Here is a 25,126-nt window from a genome sequence, read left to right as displayed (position 1 = left end):
TTCTTATTTGACGCGATATTAAAGACGTCTATGGGGATTCAGAACAGGGGTGGAAAACCGCGACCCGGGTAGGATGTGTAAATTACGCCAGACTTCGGTGCTCTATAGGGAACACTATCATTAGAAACCTCAGTGAAATGATAGTGTTCACATAGAAAAACAAGACAGCAGAAAACAATGATGTGTGAAATGTCCTCTTTTATTTTATTATATATATATATATATATATATATATATATATATATATATATATATATATATATATATATATATATATATATATATATATATATATATATATATATATATTATTTTATATTCCTAAACCGATTATTTGACAAAAGGCAGAAATCATTCAGAACGTTCATAAGCTGGTCCACGTCTACGTATACTTACTCTGTAGACTATTCTACGTATAATTACTTTGTAGACTATTCTACGTATAATTACTTTGTAGACTATTCTACTTATAATTACTTTGTAGACTATATAAAAACGTAAAGCCAGAACAAGATATGACACTGTGATATTATGTGAGAAATGAGGACCGACCCAACCCCAATCCAACCGACCCAACTCAACCCAACCCTACCCAACACGTCGGGTTCGGTCAGAGATCTCAATACTCCAACGATGACCCCTTGACCCTTTAGGAGGTGAAAGGTGAGGCCAGGGCCCGGTCTGGGTAGAGCTTGTGGAAGCGGCCCAGGGCCCAGACGGGGAAGACGTTCCGATACGACGTGTAGCTGATGGCACAGCTCTTGTTGAAAACCCCTGCGATGTTCTCCTGAAAACAATGTATCTTTTTATTTTTGTAACTTTTCGTGACGCTGTAGTGTTAAAGGGAGACTAGGTAACTTTGAGGCTAAATTAAAAATATATTTATATATTTATCAGTTTTATTTTTTTCCAGCTATCAGCCACTGTATTATTATGCAGGTGTGTTTTCCTGCAGAAAGACACATCCCTGTGGCTGTATTTTGGTTTTGTTCCAGTGTTTTTGTTGACATTCTACAGTTTATATTGACATTTGATGCAGTGACTGAAAAGGGGGGGGGGGAGTGTGTGTGTACAAACACAGATCTGCGAAGTTACCTAGTATCCCTTTTAAGTAACAGTAGGGGAGTAATTTACAAAACATTAAAAAAAATAAAAAATAAAAAATATGGACTGTCTGCCCGACAGCAATGTAAACACAATGCATCACAATGTGACGTGAAAGATACAATACAGTGGTACATGCTTTATGCTGCTGGAATAACTAGAATACAGTGGTACAGTACAGTTTAATTATATAGAATATACAGTATATTTCAGTACAATACATTACAATATAAACAAAAACGTAACTTTTCTCTTTTTTAGCGTGTAACATTAGGAGGAAGGCACTCACCTGTGGCCAATCCCCATTGGGTAACTGCTTGTCAATCAGCAGTTGTACCGCCCTCTCAATGGCAGGTGTGTCTGGATGTCTATTAGACACACAACACAACACAACACATCTGTCAATCTAATGTTGTATTTATTTTTTATAATGTAATGTTATGTATTTTATCATGTTTTTACTGAATGTAGTGTATCTTCTATGGACCCCAGGGTTAAGGTTAGGGTTAGTCACCGAGGTGTCAGCTAATGGGGATCCATTTAATAAACAATAAACAATAATAAACATAACACAACATATAATCACAACACAATATCATGCTCAGTGGATTTGACTGTGTGCAAGAAACTCCTCCCACTCCGTCACCCTCATCAGCTATGCTGGTCACATGATGGGTCCGTGCTAGTAGAGGTGACACTATACGCCTAATATAATAATATAATATAAATTAATATAATATAATATAATATAATAATTATAGGGACGATTCGATATTTGATTTTTATCTGATTTTAATCATTAATAATTTAATAATTAATAAAGGCTATCGACTCTTGATTTGTAGGAAAAACACTCTTTCTCGATAAATAACTTTTATTTGAATAAGAATTATAAATAACAAAAGAGAATCCAGAATAATAAAACGTTTAATATATTAATAATATAAACTTTGGGTTTTATCAACTGTCATTGACATTTTCGGATTCTTCTTTAAGACGATTAGATAACATGCTTTGAAAAGTTAGGATTTTTTCCCATTCCAAGTGGCTACGACTGCCTTCCAAAGTTTCTGGGCTCTGGGTAGACAACCCGGCCTGGCGGAGATTGGCGGAGATCTGCGCTCTGCAAGGTAATGCAGACTGGCTCCCAGTTTTTCTCTCTGTCAACTCGGCTGAGGCTTCCCTTTTCCCCGTGGGAAGCAGTAATGCACGGAATGTACAGAAGAACAGCAGCTTCCCTTGGACGCGAAGCTGCGCGCACATGTGCAGTAGCAATTGTAGCCTAGGTGAGAAACTTAGGGGTTAAAAAAACTTTAATTTGATGAGGACATCAAATCCTTTAGAAGGGGGAGAGTGTAGCCCAGGTACAGTAGATACGTCACTAGCTTCTTTAAGGGTTAAAATAAATTAGTCCAGGAAACTGAAAGTAATTTAGCTCCAAAAATAAGTGGTTAACCTGCTTGACTCCTTATCATGCCTTAATAAGAATAGATAACGCTTAGTTGGGGAACTCATTTGAAACAAGCTCTGTGCTTTTATGAGTCTTCCAGTTTAGTAGACCTTGTATTGTGAATTTGTACTTCCATGTACTGTTGTTCTCATGTCTTACTAAATAAAGTACATCAATCAATCAAGTTCACGTTTTACATTCAATATGAAAACCAAATACCTTAATAACTGATAAAAGACTACGGAGTGTGGTTTTATGTTGTGTGAATGTGGGTATGAGTGGGTGCTGTGGATTGGATGTGAAGGGGTTCCAGGTAGTATCACCTGCGGTCATTGGCCGTGGGGAAGAGGAAGACGAGGGGAGCGAGAGGAAGAGAGAGAGAGAGAGAGAGAGAGAGAGAGAGAGAGAGAGAGAGGAAGGACGGGAACGAAGAGAGACTGTTTGGAGAAAAAGAAAAGGAGAAATAAAAAGACTGAAATGTGAAGACGCTTTAGTACAGTTGTTGCTCAAGTTAAAAACAACTTGCGCGCAAGTGTTGGTTTAAAAGACGTCACGGTAACGTGCGTAAACACTGGGTACGAGTGTGTCAGTGTTTGCGAGCGGAGCGTTCGGTCAACTGGAGAACAACGTCGGCGTGGAAGACTGTTCCCGACCGGGAGTGCAGCTCCGCTGCCGTTTCAAACGTTTTCCAGTACTGTTACTGTATCCACAAACTGTTTCTACAGAGTCTACAAAGAACTGTGAGTTGAACTGTATCTGTTTGGAGCCACTGAGGACCGGAATCGCCGGATAGCCGGAGCGACGCACAGGCCTGCAACGTTTGTGTGAGTGTGCGTGAGTGAGTGAGTGTGTGGGCCCACAGTGTGTGTTTATGGTTAACGTTATTGTCAAGTTCGGGGTTATGGTTTAAGTTCATGGTTTAAACTTTAAGTTTGTGGCTATAATTAATTAAGGGTTAAGATGGGTTGAATTAATAGTCAGGGAGAGAGATGGGGAACCAGGGTTTTGAAAACAACTGAGGGGATTTTATCTGTGTTGCAATTTCGCTATTATTATGACTGTTAAACAGGTATAATTCATTGTTTTGGTCAAGTGTTTTAATTTGGGTAAAAGCAATTGGTTTGATAACATTTTTGAGTATTTTGGTTATTTGAGTATTGTGCTTACAGGTAGCCTTGTTACGCAATTACCCGTCGCTTGTTGCAGTTTCCGTTTTGGCCACACGGTGGTAGTAGTAGGACACTGCATTTGATGCTGCACTGTGCTGTTTTCTCACAGAGAGATTGGAGTGGATTTGGTATCACTATTCTGTTATTGCCAGTCCAAAAGAGATGGGTTCTTCTATACGTGTGATTATTTAAACATCTTTACAAGGGAATAACATTCAGTTTTGGTGGATTGTAAAAGTTTAATTTTGTGTTTTCACTATTTTCTTGGGATATTCTCTGCTGTAAAGCATTGATATTTTTGTTCTATAATCACCCAACTCTTATTTTGTACATTGGTTAATAATGGATAATTCCAATGGGTTGGGAGGTGTTGGCAAGGGGATGGGTATTTCTATGCTTGGTTTTCCTGGCAGGGGGAGGGGCTTATTGTGTTGCTAATGTTCTGGGCCAGCTTCACCTTCGGGGGACAGGGAGGTGTCAGCCTTACTTCCGCTTTGTCGGATTGCCTTGAAACTTCAGCCACACCCTCTCTGAGGGGTGTGGATCTGTTCACTTCTGGTTTTACCAGGAAGTGGTTGTAGACCCCTACCTCACTATCAGGTATGACAGTGGACCTGGGTGCTGCAAGTGCATCACTGCTCGACAGCAGTGTAATAGCAGTGTTTAACACTTAAAATGGCCATTCTACAGTGACCATTGCTCTTTATCAGCGCAACATATGACTAGGTTTGAAGGCCGCGTAGCGACCTGAAAATCTAGTATAATTTATGTACATATATGGTACCCAACATATGACGACATGAGTCGCCTCCTACAGAATATAAAGGCCTCGACTCACGCCGTCTCTCCGCAGACTGTTCGTTCATCGTTGTGAGAAATTGTAGAAGAACTTTAAGAGGAAAAGGGAGATAGAAAAGGCTTAACCAACCAACCAATAAGAGAGTTGAATAATAAATAATAATGGCAGAAGCAGTTCCAGTTCCTGCAGCTGCCTCTCCCGCCAAGGTCCTGGCTAAGAGAAGACGGAGGACGGGCCCCACGGTCAGTGAGCTGATCGTCTCGGCCCTGAGCGACTCCCGGGAGAGGAAGGGGATGTCCTTGGCCTCCCTGAAGAAAGCCCTGGCCGCCGGAGGCTACGACGTCAACAGGAACAAGGCCCGGGTCCGCATCGCCGTCAAGAGCCTGGTGGCTAAAGGCTGGCTGCTGCAGACCAGAGGCAAGGGGGCCTCGGGGTCCTTCAAGGTGGACAGGAAGGCCCTTGCCAAGAGGAGGAAGAGGCCCGCGAGGAGGAGGAGGAGAGTCGGAGGAAAGAAGCGCCGAGTCGGACGCAGGAGGAGGCGCAGGGCCGTAACCAAGAGGAGAAGGCCCGCGAGGAAGGCAGCGGGAGTCAGGAGGAGGCGCAGGGCTGCCCCGAAGAGGAGGACCGTCAGGAGGAAGAGGAGGACCGTCAGGAGCACTGCAGCCAGGAGGACCAGGAGGAGGTCTGCTCCGAGGAGGGTCAAGAGAAGGGCCGTCCGCAGGAGGAGCAGGGTGAGGAGGCGTTAGAGACAACCAGGAAGTCTGCCTCTAAGAGGAGGTACACAACCAGGAAGTCTGCCTCTAAGAGAAGGTACACAACCACGAAGTCTGCCTCTAAGAGAAGGTACACAACCACGAAGTCTGCCTCTAGGAGGAGGTACACAACCAGGAAGTCTGCCTCTAGGAGGAGGTACACAACCAGGAAGTCTGCCTCTAGGAGGAGGTACACAACCAGGAAGTCTGCCTCTAGGAGGAGGTAAACCAGGAAGAACTTCCACTAGCAGGAAGTGAACAACCAGGAAGTGTTCTACCACAGCTTCTCAGGTTTACTCAACAGGATGGCGTGTTTTCTCAACAGGCGTGTTTACTCAACAGGTGAAACGGCGTTCGTTGCTCCACCGCAACAGGCTTTTGGACTCGATGACGCTACTGCACATGTCATCCAAGCCATTGACCCGGACCAGGAAGAAGGATGGCCAAACATGTATTTATTAAGATGATGCTTCTATTGCAATAAAGAATAATGTGCTGACCTTTTTTTACGTTTAGAATAGCCCTTCTTTCACCCTTTTTTTCTCCCAATTTAGTTGTCATGCCAATTGGCTCACCTGACAGTGAGGAGCCCACACCAGGAGGACAGGGCATAGTGTTGTACCCTACTGTCTCACCTGCCAGTGAGGAGCCCCCACCGGGAGGACAGGGCATAGTGTTGTACCCTACTGTCTCACCTGCCAGTGAGGAGCCCCCACCGGGAGGAAGTAGCGCCTCAGTCCTACTCCTCCCGTTCAACATTCCCAGCTGACAGGTTTCACCCCCAGCCTATAGGAGAATGTAATTATGATTTAGTATAAAACCATCTGGTTGGTGCTCGGCCAACCAGATGTACGGACGGTGGATTGGTACCCCCAAAACATCACAGAGCTGGACCCCAACAAACTAAACAAAAAACATTTGAAAATATATGTTGGATCTTGGATATCGTTTTTTTTTCCTTTTTCTTTTTTTCCCCCAAAGTTATGTATTTCAAGGCCAGACAAAGTAACAGAACCCTAAACGTCCCGGTCTACCAAAACAAACCAAAACACAGTGAGAGGACCAGTTGTCAATCCCACACCCGTCCAGCATGTATTATTGCCAGACCCAGAGGGTCGGCCTACATGAGGCTTTGTCCCTATTTCGTCCATACATGGGCATAAATGTCGGTCCATCTTTTGTCCCCCTTTCGTCCATACATGGGCATAGAAGGGACCTCGCATGACGTGACTTCGCATGACACGTCATGCGAAGTCCGGCCATTCAGATTTAAACCACTAGGGTTCTGGCAGTACCAGGTCTCCTGGTTCCCTTGTATTTTAAAACATGTGGCATCTTCAACTTTCTTTTTTTGTAAACTCCCACTCCCACTGCTTGTCAGCACCCCCCCTTACGTCGTTTCGGTGGCATTATGTCTCGACTCATGTCTCTGCATTGTGACCGTCTGACTGAGATTTGAGTTTGAATGAAACAGCCACCGTGTTGCCAGGTTTTGCGAGAGAAACAAGCAACCAGGTCTGTGAAAACAAGCCCAAAAGAAGCAGGCCCTTCTACATTGGCTCTACAATCTACAAGCTCACAACGCGTTGTGAGCTTGTTTGAGCTTATTTAAAAAATATATATATATAAAAAAAATAAGTTATATAAACATTTTAACACAAATCCCTGGCAAAAAATATTTTGTCTGTGATTGGTCCGTCACGCAGCCCTCCCCGGCCGTCCCCGTTCTTCCCGCTCTTTCAATGGGCAGCTTCTAGAGTGTCAGTGGCTGCGTGGTCCTAGTGCCTGCCCTATTTAAGGCTTCTTTTTTTATTATTTAAATTTTACGTTCACGGGCCAAAGGTATAGCTGATACCTGACAGTCAGTGTGCGTGTGCATGTCCATGTTTGTGTATTACCTCATAGCCAGTGTGCGTGTGCATGTTCATATGTGTGTATTACTTGACAGCCAGTGTGTGTGTGCATGTCCATGTGTGTGTATTACCTGACAGCCAGCAGTCCCAGCAGTGCCCAGCAGGTGTTGTGTATTTGGGAGGCGGGGCTCTGGACGTAACGTCTCTGCTCACATGACTCAAACTCCTCCCCCCAGCCTCCGTCTGACATCTGATTGGCCAGCAGGAAGTCACACGCTTTCCTCACCTCCGGACATGCCTCCCTGAAGGGGGCGGGGCAAACAGGACCCTGGGGTCTTAATGCAGGTATATGTGTGAGCTCAGTGACAGGTGACAGGTGTGAGTGATGTGTGACAGGTGTGTGAGTGATGTGTGACAGGTGTGAGTGATGTGTGACATGCTAATGTTTTGAGACATATTGTATTTTATTACTACACTGCAATAGTAAATAAATCATTCTATACAATATATAAATAATGTTTTAAATAACTGATCTCAATATGGACCCATTGTAGTTATGATAAGTTTTTCCATAATCATGTAGCTCTACAACAGAGGCATAGCCATGACAGCAATGGTACAAAAAAAATATTAAAACATTTTTATATATATATTTTTTTAACGTATAATTTTCGTCCATTCGGTTTCGGCCAAGAATTTTCCACTCGGTGCATCCCTATTAAATAAACATTTGACCTTTTTTTTTTACCATTTTGGAACCAAAATATGGAACCGCGTTAGGAACCGGAACCAGACTCATGATGCTATTATAATAACTTAAATATCTTATATAGTTATATAAGGTAGGTTTAGATGACTTACCCTCTGTGGTCATACATGAGGCCCATGCATGATGCTATTATAATAACTTCCATATCTTATATATATATAGTTATATAAGGTAGGTTTAGATGACCTACCCTCTGTGGTCATACATGAGGCCCATGCATGCGAAGGCCTCCAGTCCAAACCAGGCTCCATACGTGAAACACACGCCCCACGACCTGACAAGTACATATAAATACATATAAATAGTACATATAAATATATAAATATACACAAAGCTTTTGTGTATAGTAGTATAGTATATAGTAGTTCCGACGAAGCAATCTGATTGGTTGAAATAGGCTCTATACCCGTGCTCAAACAACTATGACATCACACCTAATTTAGCCTAGCCACTTAGCTAGGGTAAACCTCCCTTCACAGCCTAGCCACATAGCTAGGCTAAACCTACCTTCAGAGCCTAGCCACTTAGCTAGGCTAAACCTGCCTTCACAGCCTAGCCACTTAGCTAGGCTAAACCTGCCTTCAGAGCCTAGCCAATTAGCTAGGCTAAACCAACCTTCAGAGCCTAGCCACTTAGCTAGGCTAAACCTACCTTCAGAGCCTAGCCACTTAGCTAGGCTAAACCTACCTTCAGAGCCTAGCCAGTAGCCACCTAGCTAGGCTAAACCTAACTTCTGAGCCTAGCTTGTGTTAAGACATATAGATATATTTACTGACTGGCGCTGCTGAGGTTAAAGGGTCTACACCATGAATTCAAAAAATAATAATAATATTTAATATCATATTGTTTATGTCCCTCAAACGTTTTTCAAAAGGTTTGAGCCTAAATAAAGCCTCAGATATACTCATTCCAACTAACTTCTCTCTGGCTTATAAAGCACTTTCACCTGCAATACCACATTGTCCTGTTTGGCACGGGGCGCTATTGAGCCAGTTTGTATGCATGTTATCTCCTGGTTCTGTGTGGAAAAAGTAAAAAAAAAGAATGGGAAAAAAAAAATATATATATATATATATATATATATATATATATATTTTGGTTGGAACTGAAAAAACGGGAGGAATTGTTCCCTGACGTGACGTAGGCAGGGGGAACAAATCTGACGGACTGTTTTCAGACCAATTTACATAAAAAACACAGATAGCCTATGAAAGCCTGCATGCTCGAAGTCGGGTATTTTTTTGAACAGAAGAGAGGTGGGGGAGACCAAAAACACAAAAATGAAGAAAAAGTTAAAATTCATGGTGTACACCCTTTAAATTAAAACCCAAACTTATTCCAATCATGACGATGTGATTGGTGTCATTGAACAACGTAGGCCTACAGGGAACAGACAACGTGTAGGATATTTATTATTTCAGGTTTTTGTTTAGCATGAAAATTAACATGCATATCTTAACAAACTAAACGTTTAGGTTCTAAACGAATACGTTGTGAACTTGAAGATCTGCTATTTCCACTACTTTGCATTGTGAACTTGTAGATCTGCTATTTCCACTACTTTGCGTTGTGAACTTGTAGATCTGCTATTTCCAATACTTTTGTGTGAAACTGTTGTGTGATAAAGTTAGTTATTCATTTATGAAACAAAAAAACAGAACGTTGAAATCTGCAGAAATCATATCATACGATGATATTTATGAAAATTCAACGGCTCAGCGAGGAATCATTTATGCTTTGAATTACAATACTTTACCCAACAAATTAATAATGGTGGATTTCATTTGAATCATAGTTATGAAACAATATTATATAGCCATACATATTTCTGATTTGGGGGTCGATTCGAACCGTTTATTTGAGTAAGATTAATAATAGCATCATTGTGAAATAACAGAGGAATAAACCACGTTTTCATATTTACACATAATGTATATAATAATAAAGTTTATTATTAATAAAAACTCACCCTTCCCACGATCCATCTGGCCTCTGGACCCTCCTGCAGTACTCTAGTCCTTCTGACAGGGTTTCACTGAGCACACACACACACACACACACACACACACACACACACACACACACACACACACACACACACACACACACACACACAATACTTTATTAACAGTTTTAAAAAGGCACATATTTATACAACATAATGCTAAAAGGATAAAAACCCAGATGAGCGCTCAGAGCTGGTTCCCATTAAGGTCCTGTGTATTCAATTCATCGATACATTTAAAGAACAATAATATACAGTAATATGCAAAAACATCATATATACGAGTAGTATAAAAGAAAGATATGTACAGTAAGAAAGATATGTACGTATATACACACACCAGAATGCACACAATGCACCCACCACATCCACACACACACACACACACACACACACACACACACAGCTACAATCAATAAAAGATTCAGGTTGGGGTCACAGTTAGTATAGTAGGCATTTAGGGATTGGTCGCGCGCGCGTGTGTGTGTGTGTGTGTGTGTGTGTGTGTGTGTGTGTGTGTGTGTGTGTGTGTGTGTGTGTGTGTGTACCTGATCTCCTCAGCACGGTGCTCCGGGAAGGTTTTTTGGAAATGTCTCAGTGCCTGCATGACTGCAGACGTACACTCTACATATGTATAGTCTATCATGATGTCCCCTGTTAATTAACACATTATTAACATATTATTAACATATTCGATACACTCTACATACGCATAGTCTATCATGATGTCCCCTGTTAATTAACATATTATTAACATATTATTAACATATTAGATACACTCTACATATATATAGTCTATCATGATGTCCCCTGTTAATTAACATATTATACTGATATGATTAACTGATAATGATTAGACTGATAATGATTAACATATCATTAGTTAATGTTAATTAACATGTCATTAACATATCATTAGTTAATGTTATTAACATATCAGACGGATTAGAGATAGAGTTTAATACAAAATAATTGAAACAGAGACAGAGAGTTAAGCCTGATTTACACAGATCTACAAGCTAACAACACGTTGTGAGCTTGTATATCTGCTATCTTTTGGCTTTACGCTTACGGTTGAAAAAATGGCACTCATAAAATCCCTCTCAGAATGTTCATGTCCTCACAAGTATAGTAATGCAAACCTCTGAGAATGTGTGTGACGGTGTGTGTGTGTGTGTGTGTGTGTGTGTGTGTGTGTGTGTGTGTGTGTGTGTGTGTGTGTGTGTGTGTGTGTGTGTGTGACATACCGAACACCTCAGAAGGGTTGAGCTGTTCCAGCAGCCTCCCTCCTCTCTTGGTTTCATACGTAGCAAAACCTCCGTCTGAGTTCCTCATGCTGAGCAGCTACACACACACACACACACACACACACACACACACACACACACACACACACACACACACACACACACACACACACACACACACACACACACACACACACACACACACACACACACACACACACACACACCATTTGAAACTATGGGATACGGATACCAGGTAAACAATCAACCTAGCATCTGTCTCCTAGGATACCAGGGGCCCGTTTCACGGAACCTGGATTAGGGATAAACCGGGTTTAATCGGCTATCCTGGCTTAAATTATCCAGGAACCGGTTTCACGAAAGCTGAGTTAGCTCGGCAGATTAATTAAATAGCCAGTAAACCTGGATATGTTTATCCATGATCCAGTTTCACGAAAGAAAATTTAAGCAATCCTGCCTTAGTTACCATGGCAATTTAGCTGTGAAGTTAGCCTGGTCCGGACCAGGCTAACAGCCCAGCTTTATTAATCCAGTGCCTTGTTCTTCAAGTTTTATGAAATAGCTGTTAGTCCAATGACTCCAATCGTAAACCAATGAGTTTTTCCACACTTATTCAATTCTTATGCGAAAATCGAAGATCTACAAGCCTGATTTTTTTTTGTCTTATGGCGGCCAGGGGTCCACGGGGGCCCCCGGCCGCCAAAAGGCAAGCTTCTCACTTGTAGATCTTTGATTTTAGAAATTAGAAATGATTCTAGACATATGACCACAGAGGGTAAGTCGTCTAAACCTAGTGTTTATAATTATAATTCCAATATTCACTTAAACTCCTCATGTTTAAGCCTAACTGAATTATATATTTATGGACTTGTATATAAATTAATTGCATATTTTTTTTTACAACTTGTGCATTTAATTTGTCAGCAATACTTTACCACGCTTTCTCCCTGGATCTATATTTATTGCGGCCGTGTTTCCTTTCTTGCTTATTATACATTTTACTTGTATGATTCCATGAGCTGCTGCAGTGCTGCTGTTCAGCCACAGAGAAGAACGCCGCTCTGGTTTTGGGCTCCATGATTGGTCAAGTTCAAGGATTCTGCTATCGACTTTCATGGTCTTTTATAGGAATACGTGAACTCAAATTCAGCCTGGTTTAACGATCCTGGCTCGACAAACCGCTCCTTCTCAGCCCAGCTTGGCGTTCGTGGAACTGAATAAACCAGGCTGAACAGCGCAGGCTTGTCAAACCTGGATTTGCCTTTCAAACCAGGATAATTTCATTCCGCTTTCGTGAAATAGACCCCAGGTATCCTAGGAGACACCGTCGCAAAACCGTCGTGTGATGAAGTATAAACCCGGGCTTCATAGGGGTACGTAGGCAGTCGCTCTTCCACAAGCACTCAGCTAAACTCCTGCGGCCGCGAGTGCCGAAGGTAGCATATCTTTGGTTTAATTGTTATACCACGCCCATCCGTCGTATTGCATAGTTGTCATTGGGCAATTCGTACCTGCGTACCGAGACCTAGAAATGCGTAGTTTGTGCGCAAAATGCGTGCAAGTTGGCAGGACTGCAACGCAGTGATTGGATGAGGGGGTTGTCACTCACCACATTGACGGCGTCATACAGACGCTGTGATTGGATGGTTTCCTCTGCGGAGGCGGGGCATAGTTCCTGCAGCAGCATGACTGATTTGAGGCCCTCAGCGGTGCAGTCAGCAACGATCCAACCACAGTCCTTCGTACTGAACGGAAACCCGCCCTAAAATACAACAACAACATTATGATACAAGTTAAATAAACAATTCACACATTCCCTGCCATTGATGCAGATCTACGTCATTTAAAAAGTAAAAATGTTTTTAGTGATTACGCTAGAGGGCGCTCTTCGTCAACCTAAGAATGATCCCTTGACTGTGAGAGAATGATAGAAGCAGATATGACCTTATCCCAACAATAAAAACTCTGTTGACTCCAATGTTATGAGATTTAGAAAAATACATCTAGCTCGGATTTATTCTTGTTTTGGTAAAAACGAGCCTTATAGAGCACCGAAGTCTGACGTCACTGCCACTAGAGGGCGCTGTTCCACGGGTTCGTGGCTTTATTTTTTGTGTTGAAATCCCCATTTTCCTGATGGAGGAGGAGGAGGTGTGTGTGTGTGTGTGTGTGTGTGTGTGTGTGTGTGTGTGTGTGTGTGTGTGTGTGTGTGTGTGTGTGTACCTTGTTCATTTGTCTGTAGTACTTCTGATATTCTGGAGGATTGTCTGGAATCTGAACACAGATCAACAATCACTAAAAATTATGAAACATAAAATACTTATAACAATAATTATGTTATCATTCATATTAATATTACTACCTGGGTGATGTTGAGGAAGTGGTGGGCTTTATGGAGACACTCTGCTAGTCTGGGGTCGTCCTGAGCTCCTGCCTGAAGGACCCAACAAAACCAATGAATAAATAACTCAACATTAAGCGTGTTGTTTAGACAGATGCTAGGTCCATTTGTGACAACAGAACGGCTCAGAACGACACCAGGTAAACAATGAACCTAGCATTATAGTTTACTGAGACACTACACTGTCTCTCTGTATTCTATGATCCTATAGTTTACTGAGACACTACACTGTCTCTCTGTATTCTATGTATGTGTTTACCTTGTTTATTGTAAGTCACTCTGGATAAGAACGTCTGATAAAATGGCTAAATAAAATGACATTGTATAGTTTGCAGTATAACAGTATAGTTGTATAGGTTAGTTATCAGTGTAAAAGTATAATAAGTTTTCATCACCTCAAGGAAAGCCTGGACAGCAAAACAAGTGTCCCAGAGCTGAGAGCCATTGGTTCCCTGAGAAGAATTGAAAGATCAAATTATTATCTGTCTGTCTGTCTGTCTGTCTGTCTGTCTGTCTGTCTGTCTGTCTGTCTGTCTGTCTGTCCGGTTGGGTTAGATTCCCAGTAGAACCATATCAGTGTATGAGTAGCACAACTCACTAAGATGTGGTAATTACCCGGAGCTGACGCTAGGTGGAGCTCCACCTTAGACATCTATTATGAACAGTGCTTCTCTGCTGTACAGAAACATACAAACATTATGTTCAAAAGAAAATCCAACTCACCTGCATTTTCATGCCATCCAACCCCAACCTGGAACAAATATAACTAGCAGTTATAACAAATATAACTAGCAGTTATAACAAATATAACTAGCAGTTAGAACAAATATAACTAGCAGTTAGAACACATATAACTAGCAGTTAGAACAAATATAACTAGCAGTTAGAACAAATAAAACTAGTAGAACAAATACAGCTAGCGGTTAGCTTAATGTGATTTGTCTTTAATTAGTGATTTCAACCCGTCTATTTGATTTTGATTTGGTGTTCACTTCTTCATAGTCTAATTAGCCCATTAGCTTTAAGTATTTATCATTGTTGTATGGTACAGACTTGAGGTAGTCTGGTGGTTTGATGTATTATTGATGTATTTATTGGTGATTTGCTGGTGTAATTATTGATGTATTTGTACTGACCACAGGTAGTCTGGGATTCTGGACACATGTTCCTGAAAGATGGGGGAGGACGGTCCTTCCACGTACCAACGCACCAGCATGTTGATGGTCTTGGAGATCTGAGGAGAGACACTCATTGGCTCGTCATGAACATTGAAATGTTTTTTTCTGGCAGTGGGCGATTTATTTATGTATTTACTCTGGCTGTGAATGAGTTGTTAACAGTCAGTCCCATCGGTGGGCCTTCCTCTTCTCCTAAGAGGAGGTTTATGGATGTGGTGAGAGACGATATACAGGCTGGAGTGACTGAGGAAGACCCGATGATAATGATAATAATGATGACGATAATGATGATGATAATGATAATAATGATGACGATAATGATAATGATAATAATAATGATGACGATAATGATAATGATAATGATGACGATAATGATAATGATGATAATAATAATCAGTACCGGTCCGATGCTGATACACTTGGTGAAGCGGTCGTCAGCTTGGATGTGGTCGTAGAGCTCCTGAACCGCTCTGTGTCTGAGCCCCGTGCTGTGGTACGACTCATATATGTTCATCACCGCTACAATACAAACATTATTATTATTATTATTATTAATACAACACACCATGCTGTGGTACGACTCATAAACGTACACACACACACACACATAAACAAACACGCACACGCTATTAAGGTGTCATTAAGGGGAAATTAGGGTGTCATACCATAAGCTACAGTCAGCAGGGTGCTATGGGGGGTGTACAGGTCACACAGTGCTACATTGTTCCTCTGATCAGGCCAGTTTATGGATCCATAGTCCTGAACATACAGCTCCTGTATGATGATAAAACAGCCTCATTGTTTATATATATATATATATATATATATATATATATATATATATATATATATATATATATATATATATATATATATATATATATATATATATATATATATATATACGCACACACACACACACACACACACACACACACACACACACACACACACACACACACACACACACACACACACACACACACACACACACACACAGCTCCTGAAATGATAAAACAACCTCATTGTTAAGGTATGACAATGATCAAAGGAGGACATGTAGGTGACAGAGGACATGTAGGTGACAGAGAGGACATGCAGGTGACAGAGAGGACATGTAGGTGACAGAGGACATGTAGGTGACAGAGAGGACATGTAGGTGACAGAAAGGACATGTAGGTGACAGAGAGGACATGTAGGTGACAGAGGACATGTAGGTGACAGAGAGGACATGTAGGTGACAGAGGACATGTAGGTGACAGAGGACATGTAGGTGACAGAGAGGACATGTAGGTGACAGAGGACATGTAGGTGACAGAGGACATGTAGGTGACAGAGGACATGCAGGTGACATAGAGGACATGTAGGTGACAGAGGACATGTAGGTGACAGAGGACATGTAGGTGACAGAGGACATGTAGGTGATAGAGGACATGTAGGTGACAGAGGACATGTAGGTGACAGAGAGGACATGTAGGTGACAGAGGACATGTAGGTGACAGAGGACATGTAGGTGACAGAGGACATGTAGGTGACAGAGAGGACATGTAGGTGACAGAGAGGACATGTAGGTGACAGAGGACATGTAGGTGACAGAGAGGACATGTAGGTGACAGAGAGGACATGTAGGTGACAGAGAGGACATGTAGGTGACAGAGGACATGTAGGTGACAGAGAGGACATGTAGGTGACAGAGGACATGTAGGTGACAGAGAGGACATGTAGGTGACAGAGGACATGTAGGTGACAGAGAGGACATGCAGGAGGCTGGAGTGACAGAGGAAGACGCAGAGAACAGAAGCAGATGGAAACAGATGATCCGCTGTGGCGACCCTGATGGGAATTAGCCGAAAGAAGAAGAAGTTAGACAGGTACCTGTCTGAGGCTGAGCACCAGGTGGTCCTCCTTGGCAGTGAGACGGGTAGCGTAGCAGTAGCTCATAGGAAGGTAAACCTGTCTGCAGTGACACCACAATGTAGACGGGTGAGCAGGAAACCATGTGGGAAACAACCTGAAACACAGCAAAACCAATGAATAACCCAATTAACCAATAAATGAGCTGGAAACAACCTGAAACACAATCAATGTCATAAATGATTGATGTCACACGGTGGTCACATTGAAGTGTCTGTCTGTCTGTCTGTCTGTCTCATTCATAAAAGAAGGTACGGTCAATGGTCATCTACATCACTTTTTCTGTCCAGTTCCAGCTGGCAGATTGTCGCACTGGGAGGTGGATATAAACAATGGATCAGATTAGATCACATCCATATAAACACTGGATCAGATTAGATCACATCACATCCATATAAACATGATCAGATTAGATCACATCCATATAAACATGATCAGATTAGATCACATCCATATAAACATTGGATCAGATTAGATCACATTCATATAAACACTGGATCAGATTAGATCACATCCATATAAACATTGGATCAGATTAGATCACATTCATATAAACACTGGATCAGATTAGATCACATCCATATAAACACTGGATCAGATTAGATCACATCCATATAAACACTGGATCAGATTAGATCACATTCATATAAACACTGGATCAGATTAGATCACATTTATATAAACACTGGATCAGATTAGATCACATTCATTTAAACCTTTAATCAGAATTATTTCAATCAGAATGGAATAAAAGTTCATCATAGAGCACTGGAGTCTGACGTAATGTAATGTGGTTTGACTCATATGGATATGAACAGGGGTGCACATAACTGGTGCGCAGGTGTGCTGTGTTGCTTTTCTATGTGTCCACTGTATAAGTTTATTGAGCGATCTGAAGAGCACAAAGTACGCGATACTATAGAGCCAGAAACCAGTGTTGCCATGTCCGCTTATTATAAGCGACTTTGGGCTTATTTTTATGTGAAGCTGCTTGTAAATACTGGTGGTTGCGGTTTTTGGGGAATTTTTCTAAAGTGTAGTTGATAATTTGGGCTTGCTTCACAATAAAAAAAATATTTTAACCAGTGGTTCTCAATTATTTTTATGTCATGGACCCCCAAATTAATATGTATTTGTCCCTAACCCCATCTGAAAATGTTTTGTGCCAGGGAGCCCCGTAACAGATTTGTGTTGTTAGAGGGTTTAAAAAAATCTTCAAATATTTCACATTTTATTTCAAGATTTTTTTGAGAATAGCAGATCTACAAGCTCACAGATCTACAAGCTCACATCTCATTATGACACGTGAGCTGTAGATATTTTCAATGGAAACAGTATAAAGATGTAAAGTCCTCATAATGGCCTAGTGATTCTTTTGGGCTTGTTTTCCTAGACCTGGTTGCTTATTTCTCTCACAAAATCTGGCAACACTGCCAGAAACGATACATGCCGCTGTTTAGATGCCTCAATACAATTATAGTGTGCTAAAAAAAAAAAAAAAAAAAGATTGGAAACAAACCTGTGATATGTCTTCTTTTATATTCCTGAACCAATTATCTGACAAAGGACACAATCATTCAGAAATAGTGTTTGTTCACAAGCTGGTCCAGCCGACTGCCAATGTATTTCACCTAACTTCCGGTTCCAGTTTTGGCTCCCATGCGCGTAAATGGTAGCCTGGTAAACCCTCCCTCCGGAAATCTCATTTCCATTTGATTCCAGGAGTGAGTCTGGCCTGATTGCCCATTGTGGGGGTTTCTAGCGGAATTACCAGCTAACCGAGCCTATCAGCGTCGTCGCTCATCGTTCTGTGATTGACAGCGACAGCTGGCCAATCAGGTGGCGAGTACGAGTGAGCCCGAATAGGACCGAGTGCAGCCGACAAAAATGGAACGATCCGCCATTGTTTCTGTGGCCAGTTACACTTTTTACTTTAGTTTTTAACACGCTCTCTAACTTCTTTTTTGAGGCACGGAATTTACTTTTAAGATATCGTTTGGATAGAATTGAGTTGTTTTATATATGTGGTCAATTAATCATGACAGAGCCTATTTAAAAATAAAAATTTAGAGAACCAGCAGGGGCGGGCAGTGCCACGCATGTATATCCGAATAAGGCAACCTATTTTGGGCATGGCTGTCTCAAAAGTCCCGTTGCGTCACATTAGTCTGGAGGTCTGCTGATTGGCTGGAGGGGAACAGCGATCATTGGCTGAAGGGGCTGTCAGTCAACGGTATTACTCCCGCCCAACTGCAGCCCAGAGCCAATATTGCAGAATGGGCGATCAGGCCAGACTCACACCTGGAATCAAATGGAAATGAGATTTCCGGAGGGAGGGTTTACCAGGCTACGTAAATGGTGTCTGCCCGGCCCCTAGGCCCCGCTCCTTGGCCCGTCCCCTAGGCTGACTCTACCTTCTTCTATCATAGCCTTGCCACATCTCAGTAAGTACCGTGGGATGGGCGGGATGGTCGGGGGGAGAAGCAAACCACGCCTACATAGGAGACCATTTGTGTACTATTTCGCCTCTAGTGGCTCCAATGGAGATCGTGTATCTTCCTAAATTAACAATCTTTGGAAAAACTCACCACATCTCAGGAAGTAGAGTGTTCATTCCCTCCCAGCTGTAAACATTCAAGATGGCCAACCAGAATTTACCCCAGGATGGAATCCCTACAGCGCCACCTACAGGACAGCATGAGATATGATGTGTTAATAGCACCACCTAGAGGACAACATGAGATAAGATTCACTTTGGTTCACGTGTTAAAGGGATATTTCACTTCCAGAGAATCAATCAAGCCGAGTCTGATCCAGTGGCGTGCACAGACATTTTGAGGGGCAGGTGCTCAAGTAAATTATACTTTTTTTGTGTTTACTTGGTCTGCTCTTTTTGGAGACGTGGCATGTGACCTCTAACCTTTGCTGTGGAGGTTGTTTCTGGCTCGAACCAGATCCGGGTCGTCTGGATCCACTCCCAGAATCCTCAGGGACGTGTAGCTCAACGCCGTTCCGAACACCGTCGACTTATCTTCTATATGTCTGGAAGAAAACATTGATTTATCTTCTATATGTCTGGAAGATAACCGATTCATCTTCTATAAGAAAACTGTTCAAATCTCTCGGGGTCTGGACCGCTGGACCCCCTTGGGGCTGCGAGTTCAGCCCCAAGGGTCGTCAGTCAACGGTATTACTCCCGCCCAACTCCAGCCCACAGCCAATATTGCAGAAAGGCGGATCAGGTCAGACTCAAATGGAAATTACATTTCTGGAGGGAGGGTTTACCAGGCTAGTCTGAGTTGGCGTTGGCTAGATAATAAATATAATATTATATTATATAACTTACAGTCCCCATCCTCCGTCAGACAGTTGAACAGATCTCAGATATCTGATCATTTCTTTCCTCCAGGCTTCAGGCAGCGAGATCTGAGTCACATGACATGTGATGAGGAGACCTGTGGACACACACACACACACACACACACACACACACACACACACACACACACACACACACACACACACACACACACACACACACACACACACACACACACACACACACACACACACACACACACACACACACACACACACGGATATCTGTAATTCTGGGAAATTGCAAGTTCCAGGTTGCGGCCGCCGGGACACGACGATTACGCTGGTAGGACTACCGCGCGACGTCCGATTCGAATTTGGTGCTGATCGGATCCTGCGTTTGTGATACATGGCTTTTGATTTCCTCTCCCACTAAAGAAACTGTCCCCTCCCACAAATTATGCAAGCCAATTACATTGTCATGTCACTTCTGAGATCACTTGTATTTCATTTTGAAAGGATTTATCCCCCCAAAAATCTGTTTTTTTGGGTCAAAGTGGAAATGCTTTTGGCGATTCGTTGAGTACACGACCCTCGTGAAGTGATTCAAATTTGGGATTGACTAGACGTTTCGTTCGGGATTTTTGGCATTTTGGGTAAAATAGGCCCCTCCCACTAACTTTGGAAGCCTATTACGGACGAACGGTATGGACTATCAAAAATCAGTTCGCATATGTTCATCGCATGGGTCCAGAGATCATGTGTAAAGGACAAAATCTGTGTTTTGAAGAAAACTCTAAATGGCGGAAGATCTATACATACGCAAACGGGCGTGGGCTATATGGGGAGTTCCGTCATGACCCAAAGAATCCAGGGAAAAAGATTTGTTTATTCTACGACCTACGGTTCAAGAGTTATATGCCGAAACGTAAAGTGGGCTGTTATAGTGCCACCATGAGGCTGACTGGTGTTGTTCAAAATTAGGGCACTGGACTATGAACCTCTCTAAGTGTCGTATCCTTAGCCCTTACGGTTTCCGAGAGAAAAATACTTGAATGGGAGTTTTTGCATTTCCCATTACAAGTTAATGGGGAAAAATGTATTCACTGATAAATTAATATCAATTAAACTATACAACGTATGTCTTAGCAAAATGGATGCTGATGCAAAGCAAAGCAAAGTTTGTTGTTTACCCAGGGTGTCGGACTAAGCACGAAGCTTGTTTCCAGCCGGACCCTGCATGGAAGCCTTGCTCAAGGGCTATTCAGCGGTGATTCATGATTGATGTGATGAATTGGGGAATCGAACTAGGGACCTTCCGGTATCAAGGCCGCCCCTCTAACCACTAGGCCACCGCTGCCGATGAAGACGGTCCATTTGAGTGCGTGCCACAAAAACTGAGAGACAGTAGCCTTACATGTTTTAATTACAAGATCTAAAATATTAAATTAAAAATTGTAAAACACTTTAAAAACATTGCAAAAAATTGTAAAACTTTAAAAAAAAAACAATCAAAAAATAGATATTGAAATGTGATGGCTCCCTATTTCTCTGGAATATGTATTTTTCTTGTTTCTAGTAATGTGATTCACTGCTGGTGTATGTAATGTTCTACCTTGTCACATGACATAGCTCCACTGACTTAAAAGGAAGCTGATGACTAATTGTTACCACCTGATGATGGCCAAATGATGGACGAAACGTTGTGTCGTGGATCCATGTGCATGTTTTAATTAATAAATAAGTGCACTGATGGAGCAAATGGCTGTGTGCGGTCCCCCTTATTCTCTACAGTACATTTACTTGAACCTGGCACCAGCACTGGGAAGGATGTGCGCAACACTACAGCATTTTTAGACAGTAGCAGGACAACATAAAGTTTATCCGGAAAAGTAAAGTCGGACAAGTACTATCGCCTGGCAACCACACTACAGGGAAACATCTAAAACTAACTTCTAAAAGTCTCATCCTAACCCTAATTTGAATCTTTTTTTCTACCTACTTATAATATAATATATAATAGTAATACAAACATGACAGCTTAACATGCATAATTTCTGATGTGTGACGTGGTATAAATGATGTCATAAATATAACCTGGCAGCAGAAACAGAGGTCCTCCGTAGTCTCCGGCCCAGTGTCCGTCCTCAGCTTGCAGCAGACCGTAGAAGTTCATTCCTTTAAGAGCCGATTCCGCTGCCGTGTTTACCGGCTCACTGTCTGGTATGAACCCACTCTGTAGAGACATAAGTAGAGACATAAACATTATATAAATAAAACCACGTGGAGTATATTTCATAAACATACGTACAAATACAGGAGAGTTGATTCAGGGAGGTGACTGTTGGCCCTAGCCTGGGGGGTGGGGGGGTACACTTAGCATTCCCAATTGGGGAGACAGAAGGTCTAGGCCTGTGTCTCCACCCCCCCCCCCCCCCTTTTTGGCTCATACAGTTGCAAATCGAATCAGGGACTCAAAGTGTGATCTATTGTTTGTCTAGGTGGGGTCTCACCTTTCAAGGCTGACCCGCTGACCCACACGTACCTCCTCTTTTTCTAAATGTGGCCACTGCTATAAAGATTGACTAAAATGTAAACTTAGTGTGTGTGTGCTACTCCAAGACCGTGAGGCTGTTGGAGGGACCTCAGGGTCCATAGGAACTCTGTTTGTACTCTGTTGGTTTGAAATACATTCAAGCAACCTTTACCAAAACATAGTAAAGTCAGTGGTTCGGATACCACACACACACACACACACACACACACACACACACACACACACACACACACACACACACACACACACACACACACACACACACACACACACACACACACACACAGTGTGCCAGAGCCCCAGCTACTGGTAAGAGCTACGACAGGGAATGGCACAGGTTTGAGCTGTGGTGTGAGAAGACTCAAACTTCACCTTATCAGACCCCCTTGATATATGGTAGTATGGTATGGTGGTGGTATGGTAGAATGGTATCTTACAGTGTCCAGTCCCAGAGAGAAGGCCTCCAACATGCTCTGCTGGGGGTCCAGGCTCTGCTGGGGGTCCAGGCTCTGCTGGGGGTCCAGGTACGTCCAGTTCTGTCTGCCCTCCACGTTGCTCAGCCTCCATCGCTGCAGGTCAGTGGCTGGCTCCGTTTTATATGGACCTCCCCTTCTACGAAGATATCTGGAAATGTTTTTATTTTTAAACAAAGATGATGATAATAGTACACATTCTTACACCCATGTTCTCAATACGCATGGTTAGTTTTTTAATGCTTTTAAGAAAACATTGAAATAAAAGTTGTGAATCCTTGTCTGAAACACAAGGGTGTTTTGTGGCAGAGTGCAAGTTTAGATTAGAAAAAAAAGGAAACCAGACCAAAACATTGTATAAATCTTATGTAATTCATATATATAAATCCTTTAAGAATATATGTTCACCAAACTTCTTTTTTAATTAGTGTGTTAATAAATAATAATTTGTAATGTTTTGATATATATATATATATATATATATATATATATATATATATATATATATATATATATATATATATATATATATATATATATATATATATATATATATATATATATATATATATATATATATATATATATAATACACACACACACACACACACACACACACACACACACACACACACACACACACACACACACACACACACACACACACACACACACAGCTCTATAATGTGGCCTCTGGACCATTTCACAGTCAAACAGCGCCCTCTTCTGGACTACAGTAGCTATGTTGAACTATCAATAAAACAGTTTATAAAATAGAAATCAGTGAAGGGTTAAAATAATACCGAACATGTACATTAACAGACTTTTCTACAAAGGGGTATTGATACTTTTACTTTCTATTGCAAATTCATACAATTCCATGTGCTTATTGTAAGTCGCTTTGTATAAAAGTGTCTGCTAAATGACTGTAATGTAATGCAATGCTTAAATGAATGTAATGTACTGTAATGTAATGTAATGTAATGTAATGCTTAAATGAATGTAATGTAATGCTAAATGAATGTAATGTAATGCTAAATGAATGTAATGTAATGCTAAATGAATGTAATGTACTGTAATGTAATGTAATGCTTAAATGAATGTAATGTAATGCTTAAATGAATGTAATGTACTGTAACGTAATGTAATGCTAAATGTTAAGATAATAAAAGCACTTCATTAGTTTGGCATGTTAAAAACTGTAGGGTTAATTCAAATCTCTGTAAAAGCAGTGATGTCGTTGACAGCCTTTATGTTTGTTTAATTTGATGATTTAATATGTTTGAACATTGGAAACACTGTATATAATAATATATAAATGTACTGATAGTTTTATACCAATGAAAACACTGTATTATAATACATAAATGTACTGATAGTTTTATACCAATGAAAACACTGTATTATAATATATAAATGTACTGATAGTTTTATACTAATGAAAACACTGACAATAATCTCATGTAAAAGTTATAAATAACATAAAGTTAATACTCACGTTCCTTCTGTCATTGTGAAGACACTCAATGCATGAATTCTAAAACTCGGTTTCTCTCGTCAAGTCCGAGGCTCCGCCCCCTTTTGCGTTGCTCCCTGGGTATTGTAGTTTTATGAGCGGATGGAGCAGCATGGCTCCACGCACCACGGGACTGCATTTCCCAAGGTTCACCGCGGTGCCTTCCGATGGAGAGACGATGAGCCCAGCTGCAGCTGTCCAACCACAAGACAGAACGGCTACAGGAGTGGGCGGATCTGAAGAGTTTACCGTCCAATGAACGGACGGTATCCGTTGGCAGCAAACGGGACGAAAAAAATAGCAGATCTACAAGCTCACAACGCGCCGTGAGCTTGTATATCTGCTATTTTGTGCGACACCGCCGCTGAACTAAGTATAAATCACCCTTAACGACACTAACACAAATATGAATGAGAATAACTAAACAAAAAGCTAAATAAATCAATAAACTGGGAGTGTGTGTGTGTGTGTGTGTGTGATATTGTCAGTGTATTGTGTTGCTGATCTTATAATAATTATATTATATTATATTATAAATGTACTGACAGACTTATCGTGCTGCTGATATTTTTGTCCAGTAAGGTCTTTATTTGAAGCACC

The 25,126-nt window shown here is 41.5% G+C and overlaps 1 protein-coding gene across 1 annotated transcript; it reads right to left on the bottom strand.

Moving 5' to 3' along the window:
• Positions 1-372: 372 nt before the first annotated feature.
• lss (lanosterol synthase (2,3-oxidosqualene-lanosterol cyclase)) lies at positions 373-24,552 on the bottom strand. Its single transcript, XM_084084062.1, has 22 exons — positions 24,509-24,552; positions 22,975-23,161; positions 22,078-22,216; positions 20,009-20,117; positions 19,583-19,704; positions 19,251-19,347; positions 16,624-16,759; positions 15,414-15,522; positions 15,149-15,267; positions 14,707-14,804; positions 14,294-14,321; positions 13,966-14,022; positions 13,532-13,603; positions 13,393-13,443; positions 12,779-12,931; positions 11,149-11,245; positions 10,450-10,555; positions 9,866-9,931; positions 8,087-8,170; positions 7,259-7,429; positions 1,394-1,472; positions 373-787 (listed from the first exon to the last, which is right to left on the bottom strand). Exons 1-22 carry the CDS (start codon positions 24,520-24,522, stop codon positions 650-652), a joined length of 2,232 nt encoding a protein of 743 aa, XP_083940188.1. The 5' UTR covers positions 24,523-24,552; the 3' UTR covers positions 373-649.
• Between the last annotated feature and the right edge of the window lie 574 nt (positions 24,553-25,126).

Source organism: Gymnoscopelus microlampas (assembly GCF_963454915.1).
Source record: "Gymnoscopelus microlampas genome assembly, chromosome: 17".
NCBI lineage: Eukaryota > Metazoa > Chordata > Actinopteri > Myctophiformes > Myctophidae > Gymnoscopelus > Gymnoscopelus microlampas.
The sequence above is the reverse complement of the archived record's forward strand: the minus strand, read 5'-3'. Positions and strand labels throughout refer to the sequence as shown.

Bases quoted from the DNA above. Each gene is read 5' to 3' on its own strand.
- lss (XM_084084062.1), bottom strand. The intron at 19,348-19,582 runs GTTAGAGGTCAC...GCTGTCCTGTAG, and splicing joins AAACAACCTCCACAGCAAAG to GTGGCGCTGTAGGGATTCCA. The intron at 12,932-13,392 runs GTACACACACAC...GTTGTATTTTAG, and splicing joins ACTACAGACAAATGAACAAG to GGCGGGTTTCCGTTCAGTAC.